The 19639-nt window shown below is 42.8% G+C and overlaps 1 protein-coding gene across 16 annotated transcripts in view; it reads right to left on the bottom strand.

The window, feature by feature from the left end:
• Positions 1–19639, bottom strand: part of FMNL2 (formin like 2) — a 302649-nt gene that overhangs the window by 13499 nt on the left and 269511 nt on the right. For 9 of the 16 annotated variants that reach the window (XM_020288456.2, XM_020288451.2, XM_020288450.2 and 6 more), the window contains 11 exons: positions 18070–18171; positions 16064–16373; positions 15517–15723; positions 12265–12285; positions 10040–10164; positions 8718–8920; positions 6914–7148; positions 5840–5908; positions 5650–5730; positions 3753–3882; positions 884–1047 (listed from right to left, as the gene is read on the bottom strand). In XM_020288456.2, the coding sequence (XP_020144045.1) occupies positions 884–1047; positions 3753–3882; positions 5650–5730; positions 5840–5908; positions 6914–7148; positions 8718–8920; positions 10040–10164; positions 12265–12285; positions 15517–15723; positions 16064–16373; positions 18070–18171 (1647 nt within the window). The remainder of the gene's footprint in view (positions 1–883; positions 1048–3752; positions 3883–5649; positions 5731–5839; positions 5909–6913; positions 7149–8717; positions 8921–10039; positions 10165–12264; positions 12286–15516; positions 15724–16063; positions 16374–18069; positions 18172–19639) is intronic. The other 7 variants (XM_020288458.2, XM_020288455.2, XM_076005542.1 and 4 more) reach the window with 1 other exon arrangement.

The following is a 19639-nucleotide window of genomic DNA, read 5'->3' as shown; positions in this document are numbered from 1 at the left end:
AAATTTCTCTTGAATTTCATTAGTTCCTATACTTGAACTTGATGCTCCGGGGGCAGAGCTGAAGCAAAGCAGCAGCCACGAGACAGTGGCTCCCGCAGCCTCCCACCGATGTAGCCTCCCTCGCCTCTCTACAATTTTCTGCCTCCTCAGGGGCAACCAGAGGGGTGTGACAGCGGGACACAGCAACTCATCTCCAGGCCCTCCTGCCGCTTCTACAGACTCACATGCACCCACGCAAAACGAGGACCCATTTCTTCCAAGAGTTGCCAAGGCCCTGGTAGAACCCCTTAAAACCAACAAGGGGGAAAAGGATTGTAGAAGTCACTCTCTGTATCCCAGTCGTCTGCTTCATTGCTCCTTATGATGTCCCCACACAGGGGACACTCAGGCTCTGCGTACACACTCTTCTGTGATGTAAGACTGCCCCAAACTGGAGGCCATTCCATCTGCTGAGTTCTCCCAACACTCTGCCTCAGTGTCCTACAACGATGTGCAGTTCATTCTGTTTTGCGGGTTTGCCTACACATCGGCAACCCCTGGGGTAGTGTACGATTCTGAGGTCAAGATCTACAGAACGAGGAACACTGCTTTGCTGAGCTCGGGCCTCACATGGGTTGGCTGAACCAAATCCAGGACCCATGCTGGAGGGAGTGTAGGCGTGGAAAGAGGGGCTGGGAGGGCCTTTGCAAAAGAGGGTTAAGTCCCCGAATTAGTAAAGGACAACACTGGAAACAATCCCATAATAATTATCAGCTACATAAGACATCTACCCTCCAGACAGACAGAAATGGAATGTTTCTTCCCCCAACCCCGGGCCTGTGCCTCAGGTGGCTTTAAGGGGTCCAATCTCTTCTCTGCAGGTGCCGAGGGCACCGGGACTCACCTGTGCGATCTTGGCATCGTCCTGCAGCTTCTTCAGCTTTCCCTCGTTGTTGAGGATGAACTCCTTCAGCAGCGTGTTGTGGTCGTGCATGGTGTACTCCCTCTTGGTCAAGTCCATGCCCCTCTGGAGCTCCTTGACATCCAGTAGAACATTCTCAAGGGAGACTGAAGTAGACAAAGCAACGTCCCAGTGAATCTCAGCCGGGAAAGCCAAAACCATGGTGAGTCTGGCTGCTAAGCCAAGTTCTCAATAGATTCTTAGGCTGACTCAAGAGCCCTAGAGGTCTAGTTTTCAGCTTTTAGCAGAGAGATCCTTTAATAAGAATAATTCACAAAGTGTTTACTGCCACGCACTGCATTAAATTCTCCGTGTGCACTAATTCATTTGCACCATTAGCCCATTCTGTCAGAGGAAATGCAGCATGAAGAGGTCACGTGGCGGCCCTCAGTCACACAGCCAGTAGATGGCAGAGAAGTCCAGGCAACAAACATGGACTCTAAACCCTGTGCTGGCGCCCAACTATTCCATGTCTCTTACAGGAAATAGCCTATTAGTCGGCCTGTAGATTTGGAGGTCCTTATCTGTGACAGGCCCAAGATCTTTTATCCTCTACCTCTTTTAACGCCTTTGCATTTCTGTGACTCTCCAGCAGGGGGCAGCATGTGGTCTGTTGACAGTAGGTTGTATTGACCACTAGGACCCAAAGCAACCTTGAACAGCTTCTTTAACAACCCTTCCCTGCTTCAGAAAGGTTTGGCATGAACCTATCCATATGCAGTGTGCCACCTCCTAGAACAGGCACATTCCTAGAGCCTCCCGAGCCAACCTCGCCCACGGAGGTCAGACCCCACCTCCGGCTCCCCATTGCCCGACTCAGCTCTCCACGTGGAAGAATTACAAAACATCCCCCTCACTAGACTCACACTGTCTCGTTCATCTTTGATTCTCCAGTACTTATGATGGTACCATGAAGGTATACAGAAGGTGCTCAAAAGTGCTCACTGGATAGATATATGGAGTGAATACATGAGTGAAGGTATAAAGAATCTGCATTGGCCAATCAGGGCAGCCGAGAGCAAACAGAACAGTTACCAGGAGGCACCCCAGGCTCCCAATTTTTCCCACTGATTTTTTTTTTTCAATGATACTTTTTGGGAATCCCATTTGCCACCCCCACCTCCCAAAAAATGAACTACACTAATTAGTAGACATTTACTTTTTATGACTTTTTTAAAAATTAGAATTATGATACTTAAGAACCTCTAATTTAGGCAAAGGGAAACTTGAAAGGAGGAAAACTACTCTACTGGAACAGAAATTCTGCTGACTGCCTAAGTGAGCCCCAAGCCCTCAGCAGGCCTGTCCAGCCTGCACTGCACAGTTCTTCAGTCACAAATAATTTCCGTCTGCCTCTCAGTCTCCACTAGGGCTCTGGCAGCATCCATCCCAGTAACAGTGTATCATCTCATTCATTCACTTGTTTGCTCGCTCATTCATTTATTCTGAACATTCAATTTGCCAGGAACCGAGGGAATTATAAAGATAAATAAAAAAACCCCATTATATCCTTAAGAAGTATATAGGATGCAATCAGTGTGCAAATTTTTATAATAAAATCTGAGAAATCTTGTACAAGAGGGTAGTACGGAATGTTCTTTAGTAAGAAAGAAGCAGAAGCAGCAGCCATTTACCCTGGCAGAGGAAGTCACAGAAGGCCTGCCCTCAAAAATTCTATTAATCTGGGATAGGCCTGGGATCTAAATTTATAATAAATACTGGCTGCTTATGGTTCAAGATCACCATTTGAGAACCACAGCCTGTAACTAACTCCAAGGTCAATTTGCACATTGTTCCTTTTTTCTAGCCTAATATTCTTTTGGGATGACATGGTACATTGGAAGATACACTATATGAGAAGTCAGAAGCCTTGGGTTCAAGTCCTGTTTCTATCACTTTCTACCCATGTGACCTTGGGCATGACATTTAACCTCTGAAAATGTCAATTTTCTCACCTATAACATGGGGATACCAGTACCTTGTACATCCCAGCTATTGTAGAGTCACCGATGATTTAAATGAGGAAATGTATCACTGTCATAGCAAAGCAGCAACCAAGAAGGACTGATAATTTAACTAGTATTCAAGGCAAAGGTAAAATGTTTAGAACTACCATACCTGAGCAAGTGAAATGGCATGAAATCAAATCAAAAGTGTTTGTTGGGGTGGCAATTCTCAGATTCTCATTCTCATATTTCATACAACAGTAAAAAAGAGCATTGAGGCTGGGCGCAGTGTAATCCTAGCGCTCTGGGAGGCCGAGGCAGGCAGACTGCTCGAGGTCAGGAGTTCAAAACCAGCCTGAGCAAGAGCGAGACCCCATCTCTACTATAAATAGAAAGAAATTAATTGGCCAACTAATATATATTAAAAAAAATTAGCTGGGCATGGTGGTGCATGCCTATAGTCCCAGCTACTCGGGAGGCTGAGGCAGGAGGATCACTTGAGCCCAGGAGTTTGAGGTTGCTGTGAGCTAGGCTGACGCCACGGCACTCACTCTAGCCTGGGCAACAAAGCGAGACTCTGTTTCAAAAAGGGAGGGGGGTGAATAAAAGAGGGAAGGTATACAGGTCTCAAAGGCCTGGATCATTTCAGAGTGGACACACAGGGATCACCTTCATGCCCACGTTCACTACTGCTCTCGGGGTTGGGCAACACCACAGCCAACGTGTTCCAGCACAGAGCTGCTTCACATCTTCACCTTGGCTTTTTAAATGGGTTCTCAAGAGTATTTGTTTAAGCAAGGAATGATTTCCCCAAGATTAAAGGCATTAAATACTTAAGAGTAATGTTAATAGCTGAAATCAAGTACCTGCAGCAGCCTTTTCCACATAATGAAGCTCATTATAAAATAGGGTCACTTGGTGATATTTTTCTTTTACAACATTTGATATATAGTGCAACAGCGTTTGCTTCCTGTCTGTTGACTTTGTATCTAAGAGCTGAAAACAGAAGGGAACACAGGTTAGGTGCAAGAGCAAAGGATGACAGGAGAGCTACCCAGCAGATGATTTCTGACCCACAGTAAATAACTGTGTGCAGTCACCCACAGGTGACAAAAAACATTCCCAGAGGAGATTCAAGAATCAATTTGTTTTTTAGTGACAGTGCTAAACTTTAGGGATAACTCAGCACCTCAGAACGGCTCATATCTTTCATCTACAGTTGTTCCCCCTTCTCTGCGGTTTCACTCTGTGGTTTCAGTTATCCACAGTCAACCACGGTCCAAAAATATTAAGTAGAAAATTCCAGGAGTAATTCATAAGTTTTAAATTGTGCACTACTCTGAGTAGCCTGACGAAATCCTGCACTGTCCAGCTCTGTCCTTCCCAGATCGTGACCCCCCCTTTGTCCGGCAGATCCATGCTATAGACGCTGCCTGTGAGCCACTTAGCAGCCATCCAGGTAATCAGATTGTCACCCATGGCAGTGCTTGTATTCAAGTAACCCTTATTTTACTTGATTATTCTATTTTATTATTAGTTATTGTTGTTAATCTCTCACTGTGACCAATTTATAAATTAAACTTTATCATAGGTGTGCATGTATAGGGAAAAAACATAGAACACAGACACTGAGGGGTTCAGTACTGTCTGAGGTTTTAGACATCCAGGGGGTCTTGGATCATATGCCCCATAGAGAAGGGGGGACTGGCTACTGCACTTACATGAACTCTCCCAACCCTGCACACCTGCTATCCCCCTTCCCCTGGCTTGTAAGCAGGAAGATTCTAGTTTCAGTGCTCTTCACAGCGAAGGGCCAGAGGAGAAGTGGAACATGGAGCCTGCAGGTGAATGCAGGTGCCTCCTATGGGGCAGGTTCCTCCACCACAGTTTTTACATTTAGCTCAGCTCCTGCCTTGTTCCCTTGCCTCTGATGATCCAAAACGGATATGCAGGGGGCCAGAACTGTGACTGACTGGACACTCCCTATCAAATGACCACAGCTCCCTGGCCTAGGGACTCGAACCTGCCCGATCATCTCATGTGGCAATCACATTAGCCCTGCACAACCTGGAGAGAGGCCCATGAAGGATTTCCTTGAGTCTTGTTCATCTAAGTCAGGTGACTCTAAAAAGTAGACTACCTTTTTCTGCGCAGCAGCAAAATATATATATATATTAAAGAAAATACAGAAAAGTATTTTTTAAAAAGCAGTTTGAAAAAATTCCTTTAATATTTTAACCTATTTCTAGTCTTTTTCCCTATATATTTTACTTAGGTGAAATTAAACTATATATGTATATTAAGCTGTATATGTATATGCCTGCTTTCTTCTTTAGACACATAGTTATCCATTTCTTTGAGTACTCTTCATAAATATTTTAACAGTTGAAGGATAGTTCACTCTGTTAGCTATTGCTATAGCATATTTAATCATTTCCCACTATTGCTGGACTTTTCAAACTGTTGCTAATTATTTGCAATTATAAATAAAATATAACATTCATAATTCAGACATTTGAGAAAAAATTCCTAGAAATGGAAATACTGGGTGAAAGGGTATGAGTATTTATAGGTTCTAAGTGCTTACTGTCAAATGCTGTTCCAAAAAATTTGTGCCAGTTGATCCTCCCACTGGCAGAGAGTCTTCATCAAAACATCCCACCCCCACTGCCAAGAGCAGACTCTCCCCCTCACCCCCAGGACTTAATCTCTGCCGGCTGTTTGTCCTTCACATAGCTCTCATATTTCCTTTAGTCCACTCACCAGATCTAAACTCTGAAGTTTAAATCCATAAACTGCTCCTCTTTTACTGCTATTCATGTAGTTTCCAAGGGCCAAGATGATCTGCAAGAGAGAGACGGAGAGAGAACCTTATCAGCACAGCACCCCAGGCACTAGAATACAGCAGACAAGGAAACTCTTCATATATGTATACAAGGAAAACTTCACTTGCCTCCAGAATTTTCTTGAGTTTCTGGGATGACTTTATAGAGACAGATGCTGCTATAATTGCATGTAGTTGCTAGATTCCAATCAGAGAAAGGAAAAGAGAGAAAAAAGACTTGTCAAAAATTAGAAACTAAAAATTAACACAGAAGAAAATAGGCTTGCATTTAGAGCATGAAGTCTTAATGATGACATTCTACTTTTCCTAAGCATTAATCATCCTGCTATGTCTTAGGTTACCTTGCGCACAAGGTCTTCTCTAAAACTATTCACCATAACAAGTAGCATAAGAACTTATCACAAAATCTGTAACCATAACCAGCAAGATTCAGAGTTAAGAGTCAACAGCTTCTTCTAGTAGAACTCAATTCCCTGCTCACCACCTCTAATCATGTCATACAATTTATATGTTTAAATCAACGGAGCCATCAAGAATGAAAAAAAAAGCACAGAGATACAATACCCTTCACACATTCTCAGAACATGTTTATACTATTATAATCAGTAACTAATAAGTTTATTTTGAAACAGAATTGGGAAAGAACTGAAGTTTATGATATTCATAAGTCTCCACCAGATTAACACAAGAGAATGAGAGATGGTTGGCTATTATTTCTACATCACCACAGTCTACTATAAACAAACTTCCAACAAAGAAAACTCTCATGGTGAATTTAATGCTTCCAACGAAAGCTTAGAAGTCTGCTCACTAAAAATATGGATCATTTTTAGAAATGAAAGCCACATTTGCAGTTCTCCCAGCCCAGCTGGAGGTCTAGCATCTTCAGGAGGGAACCAAATTTGGGTTTTCCTTGTCCTCTGTGCTGAAGTCTCTTTTGAAACCCAGAGAACATCTGTAGCCACCAGGAAAATGGCAATATGGAATACAAAAATCTGCCATTTTTCAAATTTACTTTGCATATTTAATGTGGAAAATCGTGTTGAAAATAAAAATGCAATCTAGAAAGTTCTGGGAAGGAGTCTTTAGAGCCCATCACATTGAGTACAATTCAGGGAGAAACTTAAAAAAAGATTCTATATCTCTTGGGATCCCCTCCCCTTCCAGAATTGGTTCACTCACAGGAGTCAGCATCTGAATGCTTTCAGCAAAGTTCCCAATGAAAGCCATGATGGTCATCTTCTGCATGAGCCTCTCGATTTTGCTGAACTGCATCATGAACCGATCTTCATCCGACAAGTTCTCCAGGGGCTTCCTTTCCCGCTCATAGAGCCGAAGCACTTTCACCTCATTCTCAGTTGGCAAGAATCGCATCAAACATTCTACAAAGTCTACAGGCAACGTCTTCAAGTCAAATCTGAAGACAGAGGTGGACACATTAGCATCAGAAAGAAAACCTCCCACCCCTTTTTCACCACACATCCATCTGGTCCAGCCCACCGATGACCAGGTGAATGAATCTACAATTTCTACAGCTGTGCGGGGAAGCCCCACCCTGGCACTGGTTCCTGACTGTGCATCAGGTACCTTACCTGGTTCTTCTTGAAAACCTGGACCTTATCACTATTGCTACCCTCAGTTTTTAGGCTTTGGCATAGCTCTAACCCTCTAGAAATCAAGAATAAATGACAATAGGAAGAGGTAGAATGAAGGCTGAAGCACCAGTGGCTTAGGTGGCTCGAGGTCACAGTTTATAAGCACTGTGAAGTACTGCTAATTAAGGACATTAACACTGTACACGGTATCATAGAGTATCTGGTGAACACTGTCCAACATTTCAATTAAACCAATAGTCTGGAATTATTTTTTTCTTCTTTGGGAAAAAAATGCACCCAAATACCTGTACTAAATGAATGTTTTGGGTTAAGTGCATAAATTTATTGAAGGAATACCAGGCCTTCATGGATGTATGTTTACTTTGAACATAGGAAGTTTTTGCTACCACCTCTATTCTCAATTATTTTCTGTACAATCTTTAGCTAAATAATAGAATTACATTTCATCACCATGACAACATGGCATATCAAGATTAAAAACCAGGCTGCCTATCAAAGTTTCAATATCAGAAATCAGAACAGACCATAGGAGGCAATATACTGTTAGATTTCGACCCTGGCTAAAGACATGAAATTGGAACAGAGAGATTTCTCAGGGTCATCTATACCTCTAAGAGTCTCTAATCAAAATTTGTGAAATGCCAGTTTATGAAGAATTACCTCCTAAAACATTTTATAACATCCTTATCACACGTGAAAGTCATCGTGGCCACAAGAGCAGAAAATCCTTCAAATAGAGAAGTAAAAACGATGCCTTCTATACAGTTCAAGAATAAAAAATGAACTTTATTTAAAATGTCCTGAAAGTTCTAAAACCAACAGAATTCACATTCCTATTGCTATGAATTAAAATATGCAACTATATCATATTTGCATCTGGCCTTGAACTGTATCATTCCACAAATGCCATCAAATTTGTATTCAATAAATCTGGATAAAATCCAGATACTCCCAGAGAAAACCGACATTTTCTCCCTTTTCTTAACATCTGCAACACTCAGCTCAACTTTCCTTTCATGTAAGCATTGCTGTTGGCCTACACAAGAGAGCAGACAAAGATAATAAATGATGTCACAATCCAGATGTTATTCTTCTAAAACAAATAATTGCTCACTTTAATACACAGCACTCCTTTGGGGAATTTCTGGTCCACCTCTTTGGTGTTAGCATCTTATTCGATTCTGAAGTAGCACATATGGAATAAGGGGAATCTCTGAAGTGTGGACATCAAGAATTGCTCCACCTTTTATCTTAGGTCTTGCCTCACTATTGAAATATTTCTGTAATCTAGTAATTCATAACTTTCTTTCCACTTTCATTTTGATTCTAAACTTACTAGGATAGAATTTTCCAGAATACCCTGCACTTACACATGAATAGCTTTGCATATCTCATCAGCGGTCTTCCCGGCTTTCCTTAGCGTTATGGCAAGATTTTTGGCTCTGTTTGCTTCTAGTAACGTCACTTTGCTTGATCCCTTCTGTGTTATCTTCTGTTTGCTTGAAGAAAGATCAATGGCAGGACCTTGGGCTTTTGTCTTGAATATTTCCTCAAATTCATCCACATTTAAGTCCTGAGGTAGAGAGGGATGACATTGGCAAACTGGACAATACTTAAAAATTAAGCAAAAAGCCACCATGTAGACAGTTTCCTTAGCAAAGACCTTCATTTTTCTATTAAGTACTTGTCTCTGGCCATTGCTTGATCTATTTTTCCCATTTTTGTTAGAGTGCAGAAGTTGAAGGTCTAAAGCAGACTACCCTCCCAACCAGCCAATGTCTACTGCCTTTTAATAATTAGCTTGTATAGGCCAGGCGAGGTGGCTCACGCCTGTAATCCTAGCACTCTGGGAGGCCGAAGCGGGTGGATTGCTCGAGGTCAGGAGTTCAAAACCAGCCTGAGCAAGATCGAGACCCCGTCTCTACTATAGACAGAAAGAAATTAATTGGCCAACTAATATATACAGAAAAAATTAGCCAGGTATGGTGGCGCATGCCTGTAGTCCCAGCTACTTGGGAGGCTGAAGCAGGAGAATTGCTTGAGCCCAGGAGTTTGAGGTTGCTGTGAGCTAGGCTGACGCCACGGCACTCACTCTAGCCTGGACAACAAAGCGAGATTCTGTCTCAAAGATAGATAGATAGATAGATAGATAGATAGATAGATAGATAGATAGATAGATAGATAGATAGATAGATAGATAGATAGATAGATAGGTAGGTAGGTAGGTAGGTAGGTAGGTAGGTAGGTAGGTAGGTAGGTAGATAGATAGATAGATAGATAGATAATTAGCTCGCATAGACAGCTGCCACAGATTAGAACTATCCATCAAACAAGGTAGTGTGATAACTGAGCTCTTATTCACTTACAGTTCAATAAAGGGTTTTTATGCCCTTCTATAAATTAAGGGAAGGAGCTGTGTTAGATATATATTTTGTAGTGTACACTGAAAGTACTCAAAACTATTCATTCCATTTTAAAATAACTTTAAACATAGTTTTAGAACCATCTTACAAAATAGCATGAAATTTTATTCTTTGATATTCTAAATCTTTTTTTTGGTTTTTTTTCTTCCTAACATCAAGGCACTTAAAACACTAGAACTGTATCACTGAAACTTCCAGGTTAACAGAACACCCATGTTGGCTTTGCTGCCCAGAGAGCGCCCCTCGTATCTAACGAATGAGAAAAATACCTCCAGAATTCGCTCATCATCAATTTCGTTGAAGACTGTGCCATTGATCTGATTGGGCTTCAGAGCAACCCAGTTAAACACTGGCATTCTGAACTTCGTCTTGATTGGCTTCTTAATTTTCACAGCTAAAGATGTCAGAGAGAATGAAATTAAGATCCTACCAAAGGCCCATGACCGTCAGGAGCAATCAGACAACAGTCCTTGAGGATGACACTTTAACACTGGAGGAAGGCTGGCAAAGAGGCACCCAGGTATCTTCAAATATGGAAAATCTCACGACAGGGCCTTGGCCAGAGCCATCTGAGGTCACCATTTTGTTGACTGATACAACACTGTATTAAAAGCTGCTAAAAGCCAAGGGTTGATTTTTTTTTTTTTAATACTTCAGGCTACTGGATTGCTGCATTACAGTTATAATATTTGGACAATGCTTAGGACAAATAAAGTGCTGGAGAGCAAATATTATTATTCATGTTATTAGACAGCAGAGAGGGCAAATACTGTCAAATTTTGACAACCTGAATTCTCGGTTCTGGATCACATAATTTGCCAACAATCCTTAAATACAATCAGAGACTGCAGGTAGTGGCTGTGTAAACCAGCAGAAATGTAACAACAAGAAGGCTGACTTTTAGCCCGGGCAGTGCATTCCTAGTGGGTGATTTCGATAATGGAGACTGTATCAGCTGCTGACTTATTTCAAACAGACTAAGGGTCATAAGTGGCCTGAACACCAAAATGTTTATGCTGACAGAAGGGTACTCAGAAATCAAGAAATTGTATTGCTCCTCCAGAATCAACACAATTCCTTCCTCCACTTTTCAAAAATCAAGTTCTCCCTATGAGTCAGTTGTATTTGACTAAGAGGTGTCAATACATAAGAATACTGAAAGCCTCTTAATAGAGAGGATGGGATCTATCTTCTGGAAGCTGAGGGCCAACGCCTCCTATTTTGGGAAAATGAGAAGATAATCCATTTAAAATTCTATTATTCTACATCATAAAGAAGTCTTCCCAAACTATTTAGCTACATACTTTCACCTTCATCAGCCTGTCCTGGGTAGCACACCACACCACTTGGGAGCTTCGCTAGTTGCCATTGTTAGAAAGGGAGGGAGGGAGAACTTCAGCGCTTCGGTGCAAAACAAAATAAAAGCAACACATGACTGAGCATTTATCTGGCTGGCTGCGTGGCTGGCTGCCTGCCTCAGTTGGCGTTAACTAAGAAAGGGAGACAGACGGTGCCTCTCGTTCCTCCAGAGTTATGAAGGCCATTTAAACAGCAGGGATGTCATCTGATAAATCCACACAAAAGCATGCAGGAACACAGAGACACAGCCTTTGCCAAACCAGGGCTCTCCGCCACCAAACATGACACCTTTGTCCCCACTGCCCCAGTGTCGGATTCTCTGCCACACAGTGTTTTTTTCCATACTAACCAGGGAAACTGATGCCCTCCATGGGATGAAGGAACAGACCTTCCTCTAGTCTGGCACTTCTGCAAATTTTGGGGGTGGGGGAGAGGACATGGAGGGTTTTTTTTTTTCATAATCTGAGGTCACTGATTGGTGCCACTGGCTTCCTACCTTCCCTCCAGGGGAAGGACGGGTAGCTAGAAGTCATACCGTTTGCAGCCACCCTTCTTCTAACTCTTTGGGGCAAGGTGAGGAATAAGCCCAAGAGCAGAACCCAGGCCAGAAAGTTCTCCTCCTTGAAAAGGTTTTGCTGACTCTGCCTATGGCATGGACGGGTAGGGAAGAGGAGGAGGGCACACAGGTGACCACCTCACACGCTGCATCCCCAGGCGGGTGGGTTCTCCATGGGGTGAGCCAGACACCAGTGGGAAGGGACTGGAAAAGGGGCACTCAACAGCTTTTGTTTGTTCTTTTTTCCCTAGAATAGATCTAAAATCCTCCTAGAGTTGAAGCCTTAGACCCAACTATGAAAATTAAGCTAAAAGGAAAAAAAATTCTTTTTCTCAGCAGTAATGGAACATGGTATATGAATCCAAGATGTATGCTTAAAGGACAATAATCTCTTCTTCGGTTCAACTAGAACGCGTGGGCAAACCCGCAGTAACAGCGAGCCAACACCAGGACTCCCCACAGACACAAAGTCAAAATGCAATGGATCAAATTCAAATGGAGTGGCAAGATGTGGAGGCACAGTATGACCCACGGGAACACATGGCAAACACTCAGCACACTCAGTGAGGAGCAACCTACAGAAAAGCTTGATTGGCCCATCTTTTGTGGAAGCAGAAAGAATAGAGAAAATACAAAAAAAAAAAAATTAGATATGGTTAGAGTCAAGTGGCTCAGCAGTTCACACACTCTTAGCATAGAATTTCATGCTTCTTGGACACATTTCATAAGGCAGCATGGAGCCAAACATTTATTTCCCTTTAAGCCTGCCTTGAAGACTCACTTATTATTTTGTTTTAAAAAGCATCCTCTATTAGAAGAGGAAAAGGGAAAAAAAAAATTCATTGTAGTGGTCCCAAACTACCATACTATAAACTGTGCTGGGTATTCCATAGGACATGAATAATTTTTTTAATAAAAAAAAAATAATCAGCCAGAACCCCAAATCTCATTGTAAAGATCCCAACACATCCTCCCAAAGAGACAGCAAAGGTCACAGGCTGCCCAGCAGTCCATCTCAGGTGACCTATTCCAGAAAAGGGAGCCTGAATGTTCTCCCACAGATTTGAGGAAGCAGGTCTCATGCTTCAAATGTATATTTCACACCTACTAATATTTTCTCTATAGAATGCAAAGAAAACTCTCAACTAGATAAACTATGGGGACCTCCTCCTAGTCCCTGTCTTGGACACCAAGAACACACTTGCTCATTGTCTATTGAAGAGATAAGACATCTTGTTGCCTATGGACCCAGAGATCTCATGATGTCACAGATTTCTGACTTCCCGGGAGCCATAGATGTATCAGCTCAGTTCTGTCTCTTGGTTCTACTGGGACATCCTGATTCTGTCTAGCCTCTTGTTCCGAGAGAGAGGGAGGAGTGACTGAACACACTGGCAAAACATCTCACAAAATGGGCTTCAGTCACTAAGTATTAACTGTCAAAATTAAGGATGAGTAAGAGAGACAGACTAAAGGCCTTGTAGAAATTGCCTGATCTCAAGCTATCGGAAACTTGTACAGATCTTATAATGCTCATATATCTTGTAAAACGAGATGTCTCTTGTAATCATTTAATGGACACTTATGGAACTAAAAAGGAGTTTCTTCAATCCCATGTACAGTCCTCTAAATGGCGTGAGACACAGCAGGGACACCTTCCAACTCTGCAGGCAGCAGTTGGTTATCAGCTAAGCACAGCGCTCCACACCTCAAAACTGAGGCAATCAATAGAGCCAAGAAATTTTTAATAATTAAACAGTAGCAAAAGCCCAAGCAAAAATAAATAAATAAATGAATAAAAACAAATAGATCAACCAGACAGGACACGCCCTTCAGAAAAAAGCCCTGGGCATGGTCCACCGTTGGCCCTTTCACTCTCCCAGCGCCGTTCTGAGTTCTACGTCTCGCTCAGGGCAACGGAAGTGGGCACCGAATCACACGTTAGCTTCTGTCAGAGAGAAAGGAGGCAGCGCCAAATGAGACACTGCAGCAGACACACCCCGCGGTGCGTGCTCCTTGGGGCTACCCTGAAAGCCAGACCAGGGAGCCCAGGTGCATGTGACAAGTACAGGTTTCCACACTCGGTGGCCGAGAACAGCCTGGTGATGAAACAGACTCTCTGGGCTCGTCATGAGGTTTCGTTTGTCTGTTTACATTTCATGATCCAGCCGGCCAGGCACAGCGGCGCACACCTGTAACCCTAGGACTCTTGGAGGCTGAGGCAGGAGGATCATCTGAGCTCAGGAGTTCAGAACCACCCTGAGCAAGAGCAACAGCAAGACCTCGTTTCTGCTAAAAACAGGAAAATTAGCAGGGTGTGGTGGCGCATGCCCGTAGTCCCAGCTACTCATGAGGCTGAGCAGGAGGATTGCTTGAGCCCAGGAGTTTGACGTTGCAGTGAGCTACAATGATGCCACTGCACTCCAGCCAGGGCAACAGAGACTCTGTCTCAAGGGGCGGGGTGGGGGTGGGGTTGAACCCCTCTCCTCATTCCCTTTAACAAAAATGTAAAAACCAAACCCAAAAATACATTTCATGATCCAAGAATTCCACTATGATTCTTCTCCAACTTTTCTCCTTCAGAAGCAATAAAATTCTAGAAGAAACTGGTAGACAGGGAAGATCATGGAGGGTAGCAATAAGCCACTGATTTACTGTGAAAGTTACTCTGCACTGGCATCTTGTTTGTTTCCTTGATAGTTTTATAGACGTTGACATGGAAGTAAAACCATGGATTTGATGTGGAACAAATCTATTATGGGTAGCTTTGGGGGGCCTGAAAGGGCTCCAGTCACTAGGTTAGCCCTAATGGCTGGCTGGTACAGCTGCTGATGGGACCGGACCCTGGAAAGCAGGGAGACTGGGAAAGTTTTACGGCCAAGATTGTCTTTTAGACTTTGAGTAAAAATCTCTGAAAACTATTGTAGCCTAGGGAATGGAGGCTATTGGAATGGTACCTCTTCACCGGAAACAAGGGGCTTCATGAGAGAATGAGGCAGAATATCCCATGTCCCAGGGATGGCAAAGTGAGGGGCAATTCCAAAGGCCAGGGAAACACGTCACGACTGGAAAAACGGCTTGTGGTATCGTAGAAAGGAGTACAAATCCATTTCTGTGAGTCAAAACTAAGAACTGCTATTTCAAGGCATTAGAGCAACTCTCCTCCTCTCACCCTACCCCTCACCCCTTGTTTGATTTCTGGTGTGGTGAGGATGCCACACCCCATCTCCTCATTAGCAAGAGGACAGCATGAATTATTTGGAGGCATTTCAAAGCATGGGAATACTGCTATTGGCAGCACTTACCCCTTGAAGCTTACATCCACTCTAGCAAATTCTGACATTCTCAGATGCTCAGGAGACATGCCTAGAAGCCTACATCAGGCAATTACACTTAAAGCCATCTTCTCTTTTTATAGATGATGTCACAAATACCTTTTTTAAAACAAGAGCCAGAGGCACTCAATGTATGTGCTAATACAGAGCTTTGGCCACTTCCAGGAAGTATTTGCTGAACCCAAAAGAATGCACGTCTCTCAAGGAGAACTTTTGTCTCTTCCCTTGCCTAAGTGGGGCCAGTGAAAGGCAGGGAGCTGGTGTGAGAGATCGGAACCTCTCACTAGGGACAGCGTGACAATAGCTACCCAGAGAAACACACCTCCCGTGCGTGACAGTTTCCCCTGCACTGGCTACATTAGCAGGAATGTTCTTATACTAAGAAGAGATATACATGTCATTGCAAGAGACCTGGACTTTGATAGAATAGCTTTAACTCTCTGACATAAGACAAATTTCTAACACGAGTCCCTGTGTTTGAACTGTGTGCGCTTACCTGCTAATCCTGAGTTGAAAACCACCGTGGGTGAAGACGTTCCAGGCAGCGGGGGTGCCGAGGGAGGAGGGGGGGGTGGTACGGGAGGAGCAGGCACAGTCTCCTCTGCAGGGCCTGGGAGAGGCGGCGGTGGGGGCGGGGGAGGAGGGGGAGGCGGCGGGGGCGGGGGTGGTGGTGGCATAGGTGGTGTTACTGGACCATTTTGCACTGGCAAAGAGAAGAGAAACAAATGGGTTTTGAAAACAAGAGAATGGCTTTCCTGCAATATGGCATGTGCATATAAAGTAGCTGAAAACAAAACACCTAGAAGGACAGGATTGTTTTCAAAAACCATCAAACTTCCTCATCAACAAATGGAGAAAATATTTCAACATATGTGAAATGAAGATTTATAACCCTAATCTCAAAATGTTCAATAGTTCTTAAAATCAATAAGCAAAAGGACATGCCAACAAAAGCAGACAAAAGACACAAATGGACAACTGGTAAAAGAAGAAATACAAATATCCAGAGACCACCTTAGTTATCCTACTAGGGGGCTTCTTACCTGCCTCAGGTGAGTCTGAAGACGGAGGCAGTGGTAGAGGAGGGGTCAAGGGTCCCGAGGAGGCGGCCCCTGTTACTGGTCCCCCAGAGTTACCCGCTCCTGATTCTGACCCTGTGGACAATGTTCCAGAAGCCACAACTGGCAGTATGGCGATGTCCCCATCCCCTTTCTTCTGAATTTTAATGGTCCCTTGTTTCTCCAGTTCGTGAATCTTTTTTTCCAGGGTAGACTGTCTTTGAATGGCTTCTTCTTTTTCTTTGACCATTTTTCTTAAGGTGTGAACTTGGGTATTTGCATCTTTGTAGATTTCCTGCAGAAAAAAAACAGCCCAAGGTCAAGAGTTTGTCTTCACATGATACTCATTACCATCAGATTGGCAAACCTAGGACAAAGTAAGTAAAAAAAAAAAAAAAAGAGAAAAAGGATACTCAAATACATGGTAATATTAGATGGAACTGAGCCAGAAGCTATAAAGCCCCATTAATTATTAATTGTATGCTAGTAATGCATGCAATATATTCCAGCAATTGTTATTGTTAACCAAGTTCTTTCCATTGAATAAATGCGGCTACCTCTATTTTCCCTGCAGGTGAAAAGAAATAGAGCAGAGATGAACCCAAAAGTTGGCTTTGGAATGTCCTGGGTGTGTTCTGGTGGTACAGCATGTTTTCCTTTCACTTATTTTAAAATTCATTTGTTCATTGAATATCCTAGATACACATATTAGCTAACAATAGACAAAAGGGCCCTAAATCAGACTTGGACAGAAGTCAGACTGGGATTTAAAAATCTGCAAGGCATGGAATAACCTACTCATGAGTAACCAGGAGCTGACCGCTCTTCAATGGCTCCTCTGGCCCTCACAATGCCCCCTTGACCAAGCTCAGGACAGCGATTGTTGTAACATTTTCCCTTTGGTAATGCAGTTAACAAAACAGGCCAAAGCTTCCCTCTCCTAATTACTTATTTATGTCTAGTTTTTAAGCAGGAAACAAAGAAGTTAACAATTTTCAATTCAAAGGCTGTCCTGGTTCTTTTTATAAGGGGCCCACAGAGGTTCTAGTGAAAGGATTTTATGGAACTGAACTTTCTTGCCGGGCCTTGTCCATGTGATCTCTCACCACAAACCTCCAGCAGGCAGGGAAACATTCTTCACACCCTGTCTATTATTAATAATCTAAGAGTCTGAACTTGAATTGAATCCATATGCTACAATTTTGTCTCGATGGCGTGCCAGGAAATAAATTTCTCAGACTTAACTGTAGGACACGTCAGAATACCAGGCAATACACACAGACATGATAACCATCACATAAAATGTGCCATTTCATTAACGGTGGGATAAAGGCAGGCCATTTGCCCAAAAGCCCTCCAGCACCTTGGTGTTTTTGTGTTCTGCACAATTCCAAGCACACGGATGGCACTCCATAAATACCTGACACATAAGGCAAAACAACACTAAGGCCAAATAGCTGCGATTATCTGCTAATAAAATGGATTGGTTTTGCTTTGCCTGCCCCCCTCCCCCACCCCTGTTTTTTTGGTGAATGCCATTAGGCCTAGCCAGTGTTGTGACTTCACTGTTTCCATAGCAACCACCAAATTTGGTTTTGAGTGGAAGGAAAGCAGAAAAATACAAAGAAGCCCAAGGCCTAATAATAATAAATAAGTGGCATGAATTAAATCCATGCTGTGTTTTTATTTCCAACCAAATGGGTGATCCACAGAATCGACTCAGCCTCCTCCAGATGGGAAAACATTGCTGCTCCCAAAATCTGTGATAAGGAAATGCTGAACCCCCCACCCCCATGTTTGATTGCACACACATGTGTATACATACCCTGCCTGTGTGTACTTTTCATTTGAGTATCACCTCTGAAATGGTTCCAATAAATATGCTGCATCAATGCATTCCTCTGAAATGAATGTATCCATGTTCAACTAGACTAAGCTGGAGCACATTCCCTGCCATGCCCATCTGGGGCGGCTGTCATCATCACACTTACTCGAACAACATCCAGCTCCTTGTTCCTCTGCATAAGCTGCTTTTCCAGTTCCACGATCTTGGACATAGCTTCATTTTCTGTGTCCTGCAGTTTCTCAGATAACTGTAAAATTTTGAAAAGGAAGCTGTGTCACGACACAGGATCATTCTGCTCGGGCCCTCAGTTCTCAGAAAGCATAGCTCAAAGATCATCAGGGGCCCGTGAGAGTCTTGCATGTGTTCTGCAAGTTGTTTTCTGGAAATGTTAATATTTATAATATGGTTCTGAATACATATTTGTTTCTACCAGGAATTAATAACTTATACGTGAGCCTTAATAAAATCCATATGTCAGCTCCTTAGTGTTTCAGCATACACGGTGTGTCTCCTTCCATTTCTGTGGGGGCTGGCCAGGGTTGAGAACAGTAAGGAGGGGGGAGGGGGTGTTTAACCCTCCCCCACCCAAAAAAGGGCCATCAGGCAAAAGCTTTTGAAAATTGTTGATCCAAAAAACTTGGTTCTGTCATTCAAAGGAGCCAGTTAAAAATATACTCACTGCTTGCAAATAATAAAAGTTATTTGGAGGGGAAGTTCAAATAAACAGGTGGCCTGCTATAAAAATGAATATATAAGTATAGTCATGCAATGCTTGCAAAGGCTACAAGAGAAAGACAGGGTCAGCCCTGTGTTAAGGAGTTATTTTTTTTGCATAAAGCTCTAAAATCAACCAACTTCTGATTTCTAACATCTCACTGAAAATGATCACAAGTGAAGGAAATCAGGGAGGCAAGATTTGCACTGATCAGGTGCGGAACATGATATGAATCTTTTAAGGGAAGAAGATATGCTGGGCCTATAACCTCTCTTTTTAAGCAGATGCCAACTAGGTCACTGCTGCACTGAAAGAGTGAGGGTTTCTGGCTCACCAACTTGGCCTAACCACAGCCGTGGTTCCTATTTCCTCAGTAATGGGAAGGTGAAGGAAATTAAGCACATGCAGTACTCTTTAAAAGATAATGTCAAAGAAAATAAATGGACTGTTCAAATAATATTCCTCTGAAAGGAGACAATTCATTCCACACTCAAGGAAAGTGCCAATCAGAATTCATCAAATGAACCCGGTCCTCACAATGCGTGGGTTTTTGAGAAGCACCATTCTTCTGTTCATTCTTTCAATATTGAAATATTTGTTTAACGAATGGACAAATGAACAACGTCTAAAGGGCTTTAGACTCATATTCAAATTGGTCTCTGGCAAGAAAAATTCCTCAAAGAGAAATGAGCCCCTGTCCTGATAGAGATCTGACATTATACCGAGAAGACATCCTTCTTCAAAGAACAGGATATATGGGAAAGTACACTGATTTCCTTGAAAATATCTATTGCTGAAATGAATCTATTTAGAATCTGAGTAACCGTAAGACAGGAATGTTCAGATGTGCAACCCAGAGACACCAGCTAATCCTGTCCATGGGCCTGTGTGGGCATACATGACAAGAAGGCTCATATTCAGAAGACAATTCTGTACCTCAAGCCAAATTCCCACATTTCACTTCCCCTTATTCTTGTAGGTAATGCCAAGCACCAAATTC

Source organism: Microcebus murinus, chromosome 8 (genome assembly GCF_040939455.1).
Source record: "Microcebus murinus isolate Inina chromosome 8, M.murinus_Inina_mat1.0, whole genome shotgun sequence".
Taxonomy (NCBI): Eukaryota; Metazoa; Chordata; class Mammalia; order Primates; family Cheirogaleidae; genus Microcebus; species Microcebus murinus.
This window is presented reverse-complemented; position numbering and strand designations above follow the sequence as displayed.